General features: G+C 42.5%; 1 protein-coding gene across 4 annotated transcripts in view; it reads right to left on the bottom strand.

Moving 5' to 3' along the window:
* Nucleotides 1–15,514, bottom strand: part of Alg9 (ALG9, alpha-1,2-mannosyltransferase) — a 63,504-nt gene that overhangs the window by 18,001 nt on the left and 29,989 nt on the right. For 3 of the 4 annotated variants that reach the window (XM_013346320.2, XM_005347325.2, XM_026779359.1), the window contains exons 11-14: nucleotides 15,255–15,384; nucleotides 14,364–14,511; nucleotides 11,680–11,809; nucleotides 1,456–1,586 (exon numbers count right to left, since the gene is read on the bottom strand). In XM_013346320.2, the coding sequence (XP_013201774.1) occupies nucleotides 1,456–1,586; nucleotides 11,680–11,809; nucleotides 14,364–14,511; nucleotides 15,255–15,384 (539 nt within the window). Of the gene's footprint in view, nucleotides 1–1,232; nucleotides 1,338–1,455; nucleotides 1,587–11,679; nucleotides 11,810–14,363; nucleotides 14,512–15,254; nucleotides 15,385–15,514 lie in introns of all 4 variants that reach the window. The other variant, XR_003376954.1, reaches the window with a different exon arrangement.

The following is a 15,514-nucleotide window of genomic DNA, read 5'->3' as shown; positions in this document are numbered from 1 at the left end:
ATATTTGTACACATTCCACAATCTGACGGCTAAAACACTTTTAGTCCCAAGTATTTCAAATAAGAGAAACTTAATCTATAACAGCTCTACTTACAACTGCTATTCTAGACTACATGACTCACACCTGTAATTCCTCAGTTGGGAAGTGGAGGCAGAAAGATTGCAAGTTTAAAGCCAGCCAAGGCTACATAATAAGACCCATCACAAAAAGTGTTTTTCCTGTGCTCCAATTTGACCCCCAGTGCGATGGTGGAGAGCTCTCCAGAATGGAGTTCATCCTCTTTCTCACGTTAGGTAGAAGGAGGTCCTGCACCAGAATCTGACTGCTGGCACACTGGCCTTAAACTTCCAGCCTCCAAGACTATGCAGAATAAAGTATCTGCTGGTTTAGCCACTCAGCCTCAGGTAACTGGTTAGAGTAGCATGATTCGAGCCAATTTGTTCTGAGGCTTCTATCTTCTTGGACTGACCAGCCACTTCTGGCCTCCAGTGTGCTCCTAACAATCCCCTTTCATAGTTACAAACATATTCAATAGGATCTCTTCCTCTAAAGAACCTTTATATATAAATCTAGTTCCTCCTTTTTTTTCTTGGTTTTGTTTGTTTTCTGTTTTGTTTTGTTTTGGTTTGGTTTTCAAGACAGGGTTTCTCTGTGTAACAGCCCTGGTTGTCCTGGAACTTGCTCTGTAGATCAAGTTGGCCTCAAACTCAAAGAGATTCGCCTGCCTCTGTCTCTTGACTATTTCCTTTCTTATGTTTATTGGCTGTCTCCCTCTTTCACCCTCAAACAGTAAGTTTACAAACACCCTCACACTCCAATTCACGCTTCCCATCATTCTTTTTGCACCTAATTCCCAGGCCTTTCTGAAGAGCCAGCCAAGTCCTGGGTCTTTCTTTTAAAACCTTCACTAGATCTGCCAGGTGTGGCGAGGCATACTTGCAGTCTAGCCTATGGAGGCTGAGGCAAGAGGCTCACCACCAAGCTCAAGACTAGCCTTGTCTATCTAAATGAGTTCCAGGCCAGTCCTGAGCTACAGAGTGAGACCCTGTTTCAAACAACCAAAACAGAAGTCCTACCAGTACTTGCGGAGCTTTGATTCTGATAGTTATGGACATCAAGCTCCTCAAAGTACAGTTAATCTTGTTAGCAATGTCAGAACGCTCGGTTAAGTCAGTTAAAGTCAGTTACCAAAACTAATCAAAACCTTATTTGAGTTTCCACATAGACCTACCTGTACTACTCAGGACCTTTCATTACGATAATAATAGAATGTACTTTGCATTCCGAGGCCTCAAGAAGAGAGTACTCTTAAATTTCTCAGTACACATGGACAAAACTGTACCAAATAAAAAGGAAATAAGAATTACTCAAGACAGCCAAGGACTGGATTCGCTCAACTCCAGCATTCATTTTTACCACTGATTAGGACATCTGCCACAATTGAAGTCACATACCTAGATGCGTCCAGGAATGGTCTATGGGCCAGGCTGATCCACTCTTCTTTGTTGGATGAATAGTTTGGCTCCCAAGGTGTCTCTCTCATGGTATCCAAGTCCACTAAGTAATGGCATTTGCTGATGTCAATCTGAAATGGAAAAGGTGAGCTCTTCATCAGAAATTATGAAGATTGTTGCAGAGTAGAGACCCAATTATAACCCTAAGAATTCCCACAGGGCTGTAGAGGAACAAACACCCATGCTACCTAGGCTAATAGCATGGGCTACCCTGAGGCAGCTGGAGTGGTCTACAGTCAGTCTATGTTTTTAAGTCCCTCCAGCACCACAGACACTTAAATAGCCAACTTGGGTGTACAGCCTAACTCTAGCCGGGTGGTGGTGGCACATGCCTTTAATCCCAGCACTTGGGAGGCAGAAGCAGGTGGATCTCTGTGAGTTCGAGGCCAGCCTGGTCTACAAGAGCTAGTTCCAGGATAAAGGCTCCAAAGCTACAGAGAAACCCTGTCTCAAAAAATAAAAAAAAGAAAAGCAACCTTATGTTCACTACTGCCCCCTTCATCTATCTTATTCTAGAGGTCTAAAGGACACGCCTGATGGAATCAGAGGTGGAACTGCACCTTCTAACAATACCGCAAGATCAGGAGCATCTCCTGCAAGAAGTGAAGAGAACAGACAGAGGCCTAGGACTGCCTCTACAGCAGGCTCAGCACAGCTGAGGAACTACAGCGGCAGGAGTGAGGAGCAAGGGAAGCACAGAAGATTGGCAGCAGTCGTCCAATTGCTCACAGCCTAAGGAATATCAATATGCTCTATCTGAAAATCAAATCCTAAGTGCCGACTAGAAGACAGATGACACACATCAAGCAGTCGAGGTTCACAGTATATAAGATGAGCTCCTGTCAATCAGTGAAATAAACCACCCAACAAGAAATGGGCAAGCTCCTTTAATAGGTATTTCAAAAATCTCTATATGAAACAAATGAAAAGTGCTCAATCTCACTAATAAGCAGAAAATGTAAAGTTAAATCACCATGAAATAAATTGCCATAGAAGCCAGGCAGAGGTGGTGCACGCCTTTAATCCCCGTACTCAGGAGGCAGAGGCAGGTGGATCTCTGTGTTCAAAGACAAACCGGACTACAGAGCGAGTTACAGGACAACCAGAGAGAGCTACACAGAGAAACCTTGTCTAGAAAAAAAATTAACATAAAAAATGTTGGCCATAATATAAAGCAACAATTATACATTAAGTTGTACAAAATTTTTCAGAAAACCATTTGGTACATCTACCAAAACTGAACATCTGTATTTCCTATGATCTTAGAATCATAGGAAACCATCTTAATATCCCCAGGTATAATAATAATACACCCAGGTATAAGATCAATATGTGAAATCATTAATATTCAGTGTCTGAAATAAAAATGATAATTTCATATAACTCAACCTAAAATATATCTAACCGAAATACCTGAACCATAAAACAAGTTGAAGAATGTTTGAAGTTGGGCTGAGGATCTGAGTCTAATCCCGGGAGCCAAATGGTAGGAGAACTGACTCTTACAAGTTGTCCTCTGACCTCCACACACACGTGTCCACACACATATACACAAGCAACTCATGTACACATATAAAGAAATGGGAAGAAAATTTAAAATAAAGACAAAAATCAAAGAAACTATTACTGTAAAGCCAGCAGACTACTCAGATGGTGTAGACCTGATCACGGGAAGCACCAGGACCCAGAAGGGTCTGAGATATTCTACTTTTTGTCTTTTGAAGTGGCTCCACAAGTATTTTCTCTTAAAACAATTAGCTGTATACTGACATTTTATATATTTAGGTTATACCTAAGGGAAGATTTTTCCCAGTGCACATAAGAGCAACCTGGTTTTCAATAGCTTGCAGCAAGCTGTTCTCTTCCAACTTCACCTCCCAGCACTGTTCTCACTCCCTCTCAGTTTTATTTCTACGTAAAGAAGACTTTAGTCTCACATCTGTCTTTCCATATGGGCTATTCCTCCAGGGAAGAGAAAGCACACTGAGAATTGACGTCAGACCCAATTCCATTCCGCATAACTCTCTAAAAATGGTCCTCTACATAAACACTTCAGGAAGTGGCCTTTTTTCTGTCTGCACACCCACTCTGCAGCTCCTGGGCGACTGTAAGAACATGATGCAATTTTTTAAAGGCTTTCCAACGCCATGCTTCTAAGGAGAACCAGCAAGAGGCAGAGGGCCTGATGGTCTTATGCTTGTACTCCTTCCCACAGGGGTCCAGTTCACACAGTTACAATCCCTCACCTCAGCCTGACCTTTCCTAGTGAGGCACAGCACAGGTCTAATTATGGATGTTTGGCTGGGTACAGTCTACTGTAACTGGAGGTAGTAACTAATTTAGCAGTCAGCCTAGGCTCTACTCGCCAAATTGTCCCTAGAGAAATTCTAAGTAAAGGCCTCAGAGAGTCACCAGGGCAGAGCCATATTGAGATAGCAATGCATTCTCTAAGACTTTAACCTCTGCCTTATCCTTTGGCAAACAGTTGCTGCAAACTAAAAGCCATGACAAAGGCCTCCAGAAGCAAGGTTCTTCATTCAAGGACAGATAAAGTTATTAGAAAAGGAACTTTAACAGAGCAGGCTTAGTTTTATTCAGGTCTAGGCTCTACCACCAATTATGTGTGAACTGAGGTCATTTAAGGTTTTTATATAATTTCGTTGCCTATAAAATGAACATATTGTCACTAACCTTTAAGAGTTGCAATGAAGATCAATGACATGTCTAAACAGAACTTACCAACTAGGAGTAACTACACTAATAGCTCAAATAATAAAGGAATATTTGACCACCACTGCAAAATGAGAACAGGAGAACCTGAAGCAACAACGTCCCAGCACCAATCATCCCACTTTCAACTTGGTCTGATGTCTACTGCCAAGTCAATAAACTCAGCATGTAAAATGGAAGGGGTGCAGCCACTGACTATCCTTGACTGGACCAGAAGCATCCACTAAATGGTATCAACATCAAACATCTGAGAGCTGGCAAGATGGCTCAGTAGTTAACAGTACTTGCTCTTGCAGAGGACCCAGATATGATAACATATGCCTGTATTTCAGTTCGGGGCTGAGGCAGGAGGATCAAGAGTTTGATGCCACACTGGGCTATAGCCTGAGGTCCTGTTTTAAGAGAATCCCATCCCACACCCCTTAAAAAGCGAAAGAGGGTAGAAGGAAGAGATGAAAAAGACATAAGAAGAGACCATTTGAGAGGAAGGGATGTACCCACTAGAAAACAAATCCCAAGCCTACAGAAAGGCCGTGAGAACATAAAGACTGAGCAGAGGTAACTTCTGAAATGGCAACAGTTATACCAAGTGTATCTATCTCCACTAGAATATTGTGTGAGGACAAGGAAAGAGTAGCCCAACCTCCTATTCTCAGTGACATCCTCTAATGTCCATCCATTAGCTTGAGCCAAACCTCCCAAGTCCTAAAATGTAGTACAAATAATAAAAACAGATACTGGGGTTCAAGGTGAAGATCAGAAAAGCAAAGCAACCAAACCACTATAGAGTTCTCTCTTCTACCAACCGCTCAGATCAAATGGGCAATCCACCAAACCTCAGACTAAATTGTTCTCCACCACACCGCAAACTGAGACTAAGACCCTGAGCTCCTGTTTTCTCCCTTCTTATATTCCTCTCTAGTGTCGGGATTAAAAGTGTGCACCACCACCGCTCGGCCTCTATGGCTGCTGGGATTAAAGGCATGTGCCACCACTACCTGGCCTGTAAGGCTGACTAGTGTGGCTAGTTTTGCTCTCTGATATTCAGGCAAGCTTTATTTATTAAAACACAACAAACTATCACTATGCTAAAATAGGAAGGATGTGAGTTTGCACTCAGGCATGTATCAGCTGGAAAGGACTGTGACACACATACTGGGAAAACAGAGGTCTCTGTTGAGGGCCAGTGCAGAGAGGATCACAGAGAAAGTATCTCCATAAATACCAAAGATCTTATTTCTCTACTGTCACTCAAGAAAAAAATCTGATATGTAGGAGCATAAAAGAATAATGTAACAATCTCTGGAAACCAAATGTCCTATAATAAACATTCAAGACAAGGATTAAAGCTAGAAAAACACAAAACAAAACAAAAAAAAGCCAGGACATTTTTTCCCATAGCTAAAATTTGGTACGTAGGCTGTCTAATACAATAATGGCTAACATGAGATATTAATTTAATAATTAACCTCTGTAAACAATGTCTTTCTAAACACAGAATATCTGATTAATGTCTCCTCATGTGCCTCTGTAAGCAACTGCAGTGAGGCCAGGCTTTCCTACAACTCAGTCCTCCAAGTTCTGTAAAGTCAAGGACTGGTTTTTCTTGGTCATCACTATCCCCCTAGTGCCTTGAGACCTGGCAGGTCTCAAACATCTAGGAGGCTGTGCAACAGGAAACAATAGTCACTACGGTCACCACCCCCTGACCCCCCCAGTTTACCAGATCTTACTGTACTTGGCTCAATACATCAAACTTAAACTTAATGTTTCCACTACGTCATGAAACGGGACAGCCAAACACCCTACCCTCCTACTTATCCTAGAGGTTTTACCACCTCTTCAAAAGGTTTCGGATACAAATGATGATAGCTCTCTCAAGTCTCGAAAGGAAATAATCCCATCGCTAAAGGCACATGTTTGTCAATGGGTGGAGGAGGAGGATCAGGAATACAAGGCTGCCTTTGCAGCAGAGCAAGTTTGAGGCCAGTCTGGGTTCCATGAAACCTTGTCTCAAAAGACAAAACAAACACAATTTGAGATTTTTATAATGTTCCTCAATTTCAGACATTTTATCAACAAAAAGGTATGATTTGGGAGAGGGGCTACGGCAGATGAGACACGCCTAGCACATACACCCGAGCCCCCATGAGATTGAAAAGACAAGGAACACAGCTGCAGGAGTGGTGTGGGTTATACAGCAGGAGGCAACAGAAAGAGACTGGGAAAATCCCAAAACACTGGAACTCAGATTTGTGACAGACAGGAAGGAACCTTGCACTGGATGCTCTGCAGAACTATAGGAAGAGGGACATTTCCCCTCAGCAGAGCTTCAGCAAGAGAGAAGACGGACCTCCACGGTGAGCGCCTAAGATGCAGGATCTGGTGTGATGCAAAAATATAGTTAAAGTGGGGCACGCCTTTAATCCCAGCACTAGGGAGGCAGAGGCAGGAGGATCTCTGTGAGTTCAAGACCAGCCTGGTCTACAGAGCTAGTTCCAGGACAGGCTCCAAAACCACAGAGAAACCCTGTCTCGAAAAAAAAAAAAAAAAAAAAAAAAAAAAAAAAAAAAAAAAAAAAAAATGTAGTTAAAACAGATCTGGCCAGGTGGTGGCAGTGCACACCATTAATCCTAGCACTTGGGAGGCAGAGGCAGGTGGATCCCTGTGAGTTCAAGCCCAGCCTGATCTACAGAGCGAGTTCCGGAACAGCCAAGGCTACACAGAGAAAACTTGTCTCAAAAATCCAAAACCAACCAACCAAAAAAAAAAAGCAGAGATCTGCAAAACAAGTAGCAGGTCTGGAGAGGCCTAGGCTTCCTACCTTACTCACTGGTGTTGCTGGGAAATCTTACCATTAATGACCGAAGGAACAGAGGCCCTTGCTTTTCTACATCTGCAGGTCCCAGTGATCTCTGTTCTCCCCCAGCTGAGTGAACAGCCATCTTGTGAGTATGGATCCAGGAAATCAGTTACAGGGGGGACACTAATTCGGACAATGCATCTATACTTGGGAAGGGCAGAAGAAATCAACTGTGTGTACAAGTGGAGCCTGGGACACAGACTGGAAGCACCGCAGTCACCCAGAACTTGAGTCTCACCCCCTCCCAGCCCCAGGGCAAACTGTTCTGGTTAGATCATCTTCTTTCTGAAGGTCCCAGAGACATTAGGTGGAAATGTAACCTCTGCCCAGCTATTTCCCACCCCTACATATGCACTGGCCTAGCGCCTCCGGCACAGGGAGCATCCAACCAGACAGTCCTCAGGCTGGACCAGCAAGATCAAACTGAGGGATTCCTGAACACATCTGCTTATCCCTTCCCCCTTCCGTGAAGGTGCTGAGTCAGCTCTCAGTCCTGCACATCTGCCTTCCCCACCACCCTCTGTGAAGGTGCTGAGTCAGCTCTTTTGAAGCTAAGCATCTCTGACAGGTGCTTTCCTGTATTTCACCTTTGACTCTGAAATTCCTTCACTTTTTCTTAAGAGGCTCTGGCACAGCAGGAACCTTCTTCCTCTCCTGGACTTGTTCTTCATGCCCCGCTGGACAGTTTCCTTTTCTTACTGTATATCTCCTAACTTCACCCCACACACTTTCGCTCTTTCCTACTTTGCTGTGTCTCTCCCCCTTTTCTGTTGTTTTATTAATATCTACCATTCAAATTGTTCAACTTCCTACCTTACCCTTTATGACATTAGCTCCTCTCTTTACAGTTCCTGTTGGGGGCATAGTTGTTATTCCCAAATGTCTTTTTTTTTTTTTAATTAAACATCTCATTTGTCTCTGTTGGGGTTTGCTTTTTTTTATTGCAGTCTGCTTTCTCTTCCCAACACAGAAGTGAACTGACCACACTAAGGGCACCCACGAAAAAAAAAAATAGGATGAAGTGTTTACCCCATAAACAAACCGTAACACAGAAATACAAAATAAGAAAACATGAAGTAACATGACTCCTCCAAAAATTCCTCTCTCCAAAGAGATAAAAATTACTGAAGTACTGGACAAAAAAAATTAAAAAATAATTTTTAAATAGCCAATTATCTCAAAGAAGACATAAATAAATAAGTTAATGAAATAAATTGAAGAGCAAGATGAGAAAATCAGCAAAGAAACAGACACTGGGGGAGAAGACCTCATTATAGAAAAGGAAAAACCCAAAGCAGTTCTGTGGACTAATCAGGAAAAAGAAAGGATTCCAGGGGTCAGAGACTGCAACCATGGGGAGGAATTAGTGATTCAGAAACCAATAAAGAGAAACGTTCAAAACTATGACAGCTTCCAGGACTTCTAGAGTGTGGTTAAGAAGCAAAGTCTGAGGCTGGGGACCGCTGGGTCTAAAAGCATGGACTGCTCTTCTAGAGGATTGCTCCTTCACAGCACCCATATCAGACAGCTCATAACCACCTGTAACTCCACCCTCTTCTGGCCTTTGACGGCACCTATACAAAAGTGATACACACACTCATACAGTCATACACATATAACATAAATAAAAAGAAATATTAAAAAGAAAAAACTTGAAATCTTTGGTATAGAGGATGGATACAAACTAAAGGCACAAAAAAACTATTCAACAGAATTATAACAGAAATTTAGGGAGAGATATGAACATCCAAATACATGAAAAGTATTTTTTTTTTAATCTTGCCTCTGTTCTGGTCTTTTTGGACTATTCTATGTCATATTCTAGTTAAAATATCAAGAGTCTTGGGAGGAAGAATATGATAGAGATGTCCCACTGAGGGCTGAACACCCTGTAATCTCTTATTCCCCTCATCTTGACCAGTCTGTGGGTCTCTATAGAAATGGCCGTCTACTGCTCCTTTGATAAGGGTTGAGTGATGCACTAATACGGGTATACGGTAAGTCATTAGGAGCCAGTTTACTACTGCCATGTCCACATAGCAGAATAAAAGTGGTGGGTTCTTCCTAGGTCCCATGACCTAGCTAGCCACAGGCTCTTTGCCCAAGACCAGTCCTAGGTATGAGCTCTGTCTTATGAAATGGGCTTTAAATCCAATTGGAAGGTTACCACCTTAACATCTGTGCCACTACTGCACCACTGGGCACGTCTTACCAGGCCACTCACTGCTGTAGTTCCCAGCATTCACATCTGGATAAGACTACTGAATACACCCCCAGGAGCATGCAAAGAACCCCTGGAAGGGAATTTTAAAATTCCTAAAAACAATTAAAATGAAAACACCACTATCAGAAAAATGAAAGATACAGTAAAGGCAATTCTAAGAAGGAATTTTACAGCCATAAGCACTTACATTAAGATGCCAGAGAATCATAAATAAAATCGTCTCATGATACTACTCAATGTTTCCAGAAAGTAACAGACCAAATCAAAAGCCAGTATACTGAAAGGATATCAAACCTAAATCAATAAGATGAAACCAACAGAAATGACCTATGCTGAGGTTATGAAAACTTAAAGTGCAGTAAATATTTTGAGAAAACATATTCACATAATTTTTTTACTATATTATACTATTAAATTTTTTCTACTATATTAGTGTTGAATTAGGGGTGTGTAGAGAACTGGAATTCATTCTGTAGTCCAGGCTGGCCTCGAACTCAGAGACCCACCCTGCCTCTGCCTCCCCAGTGCTGGTATTAAAGGCATGCGCCACCATGCCTGGCTATTGTTGAACTCTTAATGTGCCTAATTTGTAAATTAAACTTTATCACAGCTGTATGTACAGAAAAATCATAACACATCCAGAGTTTCAGAAATCCACTGGGGTCTGCTGGATAAGAAACTGGCAGAAGGCCAGACACAGTGATGTCTGTCATTAATCCCAACAACTGGGAGGCAAAGGCAAGTGGATCACTGAGTTTGGGGCCAGCCTGGTCTACATAAAGAGACACAAGACAGCCAGGGCTGCATAATAAAGAAACCATGTCCCAAAAATTAAAAAATAAAGAGAGAGAGACTGGCAGGGTGATACTAGCTGTAATCACTAGATAACACCAGCAGGCTGTGACTAAGTTGACAAGCCTATCCATCCTATGCACTGTGGAGAATCCAGAAGGAACAGGACAAACATAAGAAATAAATCAGAAATATGTAGGCAACAGGAAGAAGGCCAATAACTCGGTGACTGCAGACACATCTCTCATGCACTAACAGAGAGCCTGCTACACACGGTGAACACGGTCACTCCCATCTGAAGCGAATTCGGATAGCGTGAGGTGGAGACTAGTACTTCAGGCATGGTCACCAACACAAAGACACTGATAAGGAAAAGACAACAACCATGGACAAACTGAAATCAAAGCTAGGTTGAGATTAGTGACAGTCAGGACGGTGAAAGGTCTGGGCAGATTATAATTTCTGTAAGGGATCCTTTATCAGATGAAGAGCATTTGTGAGATATGCCTCAGTGCCAGACACTATGCTAAAATGACAAATGACAGGCTGCTGGGGATGTAGCTCAGTGGCAGAGTACAGGCCTAACACACAGCACACCCCGGGTTTGATTCCCACTACTGCATACATCAGGATGCTCACACAAGAGAGATCCTCACTATCTGGCTGAAAGTCAGCTTCTGTCTCATTACACTATATCTTGAGTATATAGCACAAGAGAACCTAAATTAAAGCTATTTAAGCTATTATCTTTTTAATAATACATTGCCAAAAAATGGTGCTTTCCAACCATTTAACCAAAGGGCCTTTTACTATCTATGAATTTAATTCTATCATTTATATTTATTCATCACATGACATTTAAACAATACACACACATACACACACACACACACACACACACGCGCAGTTTTTATGTGCTTATCAAGGGGTTCACAAACTCCCACAGGCACCACGTTGTAGAAGTCAGAAACAACAAATGCCTTTACCACTGGGCCATCCCAAAGGTCAGCTCTCAACTTTTTAAACCAGAATTCCACCAGTATCAAACATCAAAACCATTGTCTCTCAAAAGAGCTGAATAAAAAATTCACATGACCTGAAGGCAAGTAGGTAGAAGATCATGGCACTGACAGGGATTGCTCCATGAACTTACTCTGAAATAGCCTTTCTGAGTGCTGTGCTAGCACAAGCAGAGCACAGCAAAAGCCAGGTCAAAGGTAACCTGGTCACTTAGAAGCTCCCCACCAAGTATTTCAGGAGACCAAGGAATGATGTGAGTTTCAGGGGCCTCAGAAGGACAGCTCAAGGTTCTCTCAGAAAATCTCCAGCCCCTTCAAAACTTTGTAAACTGAATTATATGCTTTACATAGAAAATGAAACAAGATTTGGAAGAAATTATCCCATTCACTCCTTCCGCACATGTGTTATTTCATCTTTCACTCTCAAGAAATCATATTCTGAGACACCCATTTGGTCAGTGCTCCAGTGTAACCCGCCTAGAGAGCTAAAGTGGCTTTTTCTCTGGCAGCAAGAAGGGAAGATTGGCAGCCCTTACATATCTGGAAGGCTCCTCTCGGTTCTGGTCATTCATGTGAGCAGGAACAATCCGAGTGGCCAGTGGTCCCTCTGCAAAAGGCTTTGGTAGCTGACCTCTGAACTCTGATGGAATGAACTGAAGTTGCCAGCTGTCAGAAACACAGATGAGAAAAATGAGAAAAACACAAAGAGATCATATTGCTAAATAGACTTGAAACAAACAACCCTTCACCCCAGATCACAAGGAACAAAACACGATTTCTGCTAAAACTTCACCAGGGAGCTGAGGCAGAGGTCACAAGTTGGTCTGAAATCATCAAGAAATTTACAACTAGGTTTCCCCATCCTTTTACTCAAGTCTCGGCTTTGAAACTTGCAACTTGACAGTCAACCACAGAACAAGGAGTGTCAACATGTTACTACCTCCCACATGAATTAAAGAATTAAAGCCGGGCAGTGGTGGCACATGCCTTTAATCCCAGCACTCGGGAGGCAGAGGCAGGCGGATCTCTGTGAGTTCGAGACCAGCCTGGTCTACAAGAGCTAGTTCCAGGACAGGCTCCAAAACCACAGAGAAACCCTGTCTCGAAAAACCACAAAAAAAAAAAAAAAAAAAAAAAAAAAAAAAAAAAAAAAAAAAAAAAAGAATTAAAGCCAACTCACCAGGTGTACAGAAAAAGATGGCAAATGCACTAACACTAGGAGAATACTATTTTGGTCTGAATAATCCTCATACTAAAAGCAAAGGCCTAGGCCAACATTTAAAAGACAAGTTTATGACCGAAAATCTTCATTATGTAACAAACAAACAAACAAAAAAAAAAAAAAGCCAGCTGCATTACCAGGTGAGGAGCTGGCGAAGTCAGCAACATTAATTACTCATCTTAGCCAGACTTCTTTCTCTCTGAAAACAGACCAAATAAGAAAACACAGAAAAGTCCAGGGTTGTACGCTACCACATCTACCAGAGTATATAGGGAGTCAGAACACCTCGATCATAGTTCTCCCTACTCCTATAAATCAGTGTGGAAATTTATTGTTGAAGGGAAAAAAACTCCTTTCTAAATCCATTCTTCTTGCCTGGGTCTCTACACCACTGTTAGTGTTTTAGTGTCAACTGCAGGATGATAAATACGTGCCCTTCAAAAAGGGGTCTGGATAATGTGCTTGCTATGCAAGCAGGAGGACCTGTGTTTGGAACGCCAACAGCCAAATAAAAGCTGCAATCCCAGCACAGCACTGAGGAGACACACAGGAAGATTCTGGAGGGCTTGCTAAGTTGAAACCCTGAGCTCTCGGTATAAAAAGGAGAGAGACCCTGTCTCAAGAAATAAAGTGGAGGTAGGCATGGTGGCACACATCTTTAATCCCAGGACTCGGAGGCAGAAGCAGGTGGATCTTTGTGAGTTAGAGGCCAGCCTGGTCTATGTAGCAAGTTCCAGGCCAGTCAGGGCTACACAGTGAGACTTTGGCTCAAAAGCAAAAATAAGTAAACAAATAATGCAAAGGGCAGTAGAAGATGATACACGGTATCAACTCTGGCCTCTACACAGGACATGCAAGAGTATGAGCACACAGACATTCACACACACATATAAGTTACCAGCCAAGCCTAAGGACACACCTGTGACTAGGAGAAGGGAAAAGCACATGACCTAGAACACCCGTTCATGAAAAGAGAGGCAGGCACACAATGCAGATTCTGTAGCACTCTAAGAAGACAAATGAGTCAGTAATTCCTGTAAAAACTCCAAAGAGGGTCAGAAGACTGTCCAGTTGGTGAGAATCTGAGGTCAAGTGAAAAAGGCAGGTGTGGTGGGGAGGCAGACACAGGACGATCCCAGGGACTTGCTAGTTACCCAGTCAGCCAGCCTAGCCTAACTGGAAAGTCCTGGGTCATGAGAGAGCCTGTCACAAAAACCAGGGCAGACCCAAAGCTGACCTCTGACCTCCTCACACATTGACACATGGGTTCATGTGTCCCAAATATACACACATATACATACACTTCCAAAGAAAAAAATTAAGCCTTCCAAAACAAACAAACTCTAACACAATCTTGCCATAGAACTGCTACTTTCTGATGTAAATTTCTGGGAAATGGGGGTAAAGAGATGGCTCAGAAGTTAAGAGCATTTGCTGTTCCTGAAGTGAACCTGAGTTCAGTTCCCAGCACCAACATGGACGCTACCTACTCTCTTCAACTTGAGTTTCAGAAGATCTGATGCTTTGTTCTGGCCTAGCTGGGCACCAGCTAGGTACATAAATATATGCAAGCAAAACACTCATGTAAAAAAAAAAAAAGTAAATCTTTAAAATAAATATATAAAATGTGAGAATTAGGAACTGGAGAGATAGTTAAGTGGTTAAGAGTTCAATTTGTGCAAGTCTGAGGGTCAGAGTTCAGATGCCAGCACCCACATTAACACACCAGCTATCCCGTGCATGCCTGTAATGTCAGCACTGAGGCCGCAGAGACAGCAGGACCCCATTGGGGCTTGCTGACTGCAATCCAGCTTAGTTGGGGGGGGGGGCCGCAAGCTCCAGGTACAGCAAGAGACTCTGCCTCAAAGAACAGGCAGAGAGTGAGAGAAGAGGACACTCTGTCCACCTCTGACATTTCTGAACACACACATGCACATACACAACCCCACATATACCCTCCACACATACAGAAATATTATGAATTAAAGGACAACTTACTTATCAGGCAGAAGGAAGCTACTGGGAAATCGGTACCATTCTTTTCCCACACAAACATTCACAGGCCTGCCTTCTGGGACAGTGTGGATGGTTGGGTCTGTGGCAATTCGGTAAAATTCTGGATACAGATCAAGGGGCCCATGATATCCTAAAAGGGAAAAGAGTTCATGAAAGCATAAGATGAGGTTCTAGCTTTTAGTTATAATATCCCACTATAATCCACATGAAATTTCTAAGAGTGTGAAAACCCACAGCAGCTCTACCAGCACAGATGTCTCTCTTGGTGGGACACCCACCACAGGGGAGGCTTTATTTGCCAAATGTAACCTGCTTTCTTGTTCTTTGTATACTGTTTTACCCTCTAGACTTTCTATTCCTTGGGTATATTATACTATTATGACCCCAAAAATAATTATTAGGAAATATTTAACCAGGAGAACTTAGTTTCAATTTGTATAACATATTTAGGTTTCATTACATTAGCAGCAAACATTAAAAATGAAAAAGGCTGAGAGATGGTTCAGCAGTTAAAAGCACTAGCTGCTCTTTCAGAGGTCCTTCATTTTCCAGCACCCACACAGCAGCTCACAATTGTCTGTAATTTCAGTTCTGGGGAATTCAATGCCCTCTTCAGGTCTCCACAGGCACTAGATACCCATGTAGTACCTATGCATTCAGACAAAACACCTATACACATAAAAAATTTTTAAATTGAAAACGAGGGTCGGAAATCAATGCTATTGGAGGAAATGTGTAGTGACATGAAGATCTAGCAATCTCCTTTCAGTCCAGAGCCACACCCCACCCAGCATAAGCCAACTACATGCTACAAGTAAACACTAAGGTGAAGTTCTTTGTAAGTACGGGTTAAAACACTCCCAGTATGTCTACCTCTGAACAGAGCCACAGAGCGAGAGAATGACAAGAGCCCAAACAGGAAGACTGTTCCTAATGCAAGCCAGCTGGACGTCACAGTGTAATGTTCCAGGCGATATCGTTGAAACACAAAGTGGTAACATTTCTAGAAGAAAAGGCAACCGTATTGATAAACAAGATACACAGCATCACAGAACAATATACATAGCCACACACCATCACAGACACAACATGCACAGCCACACACCATCAGACACAACATACACAGCCACACA

This window comes from Microtus ochrogaster, chromosome 5, assembly GCF_000317375.1.
Source record: "Microtus ochrogaster isolate Prairie Vole_2 chromosome 5, MicOch1.0, whole genome shotgun sequence".
NCBI lineage: Eukaryota > Metazoa > Chordata > Mammalia > Rodentia > Cricetidae > Microtus > Microtus ochrogaster.
This window is presented reverse-complemented; position numbering and strand designations above follow the sequence as displayed.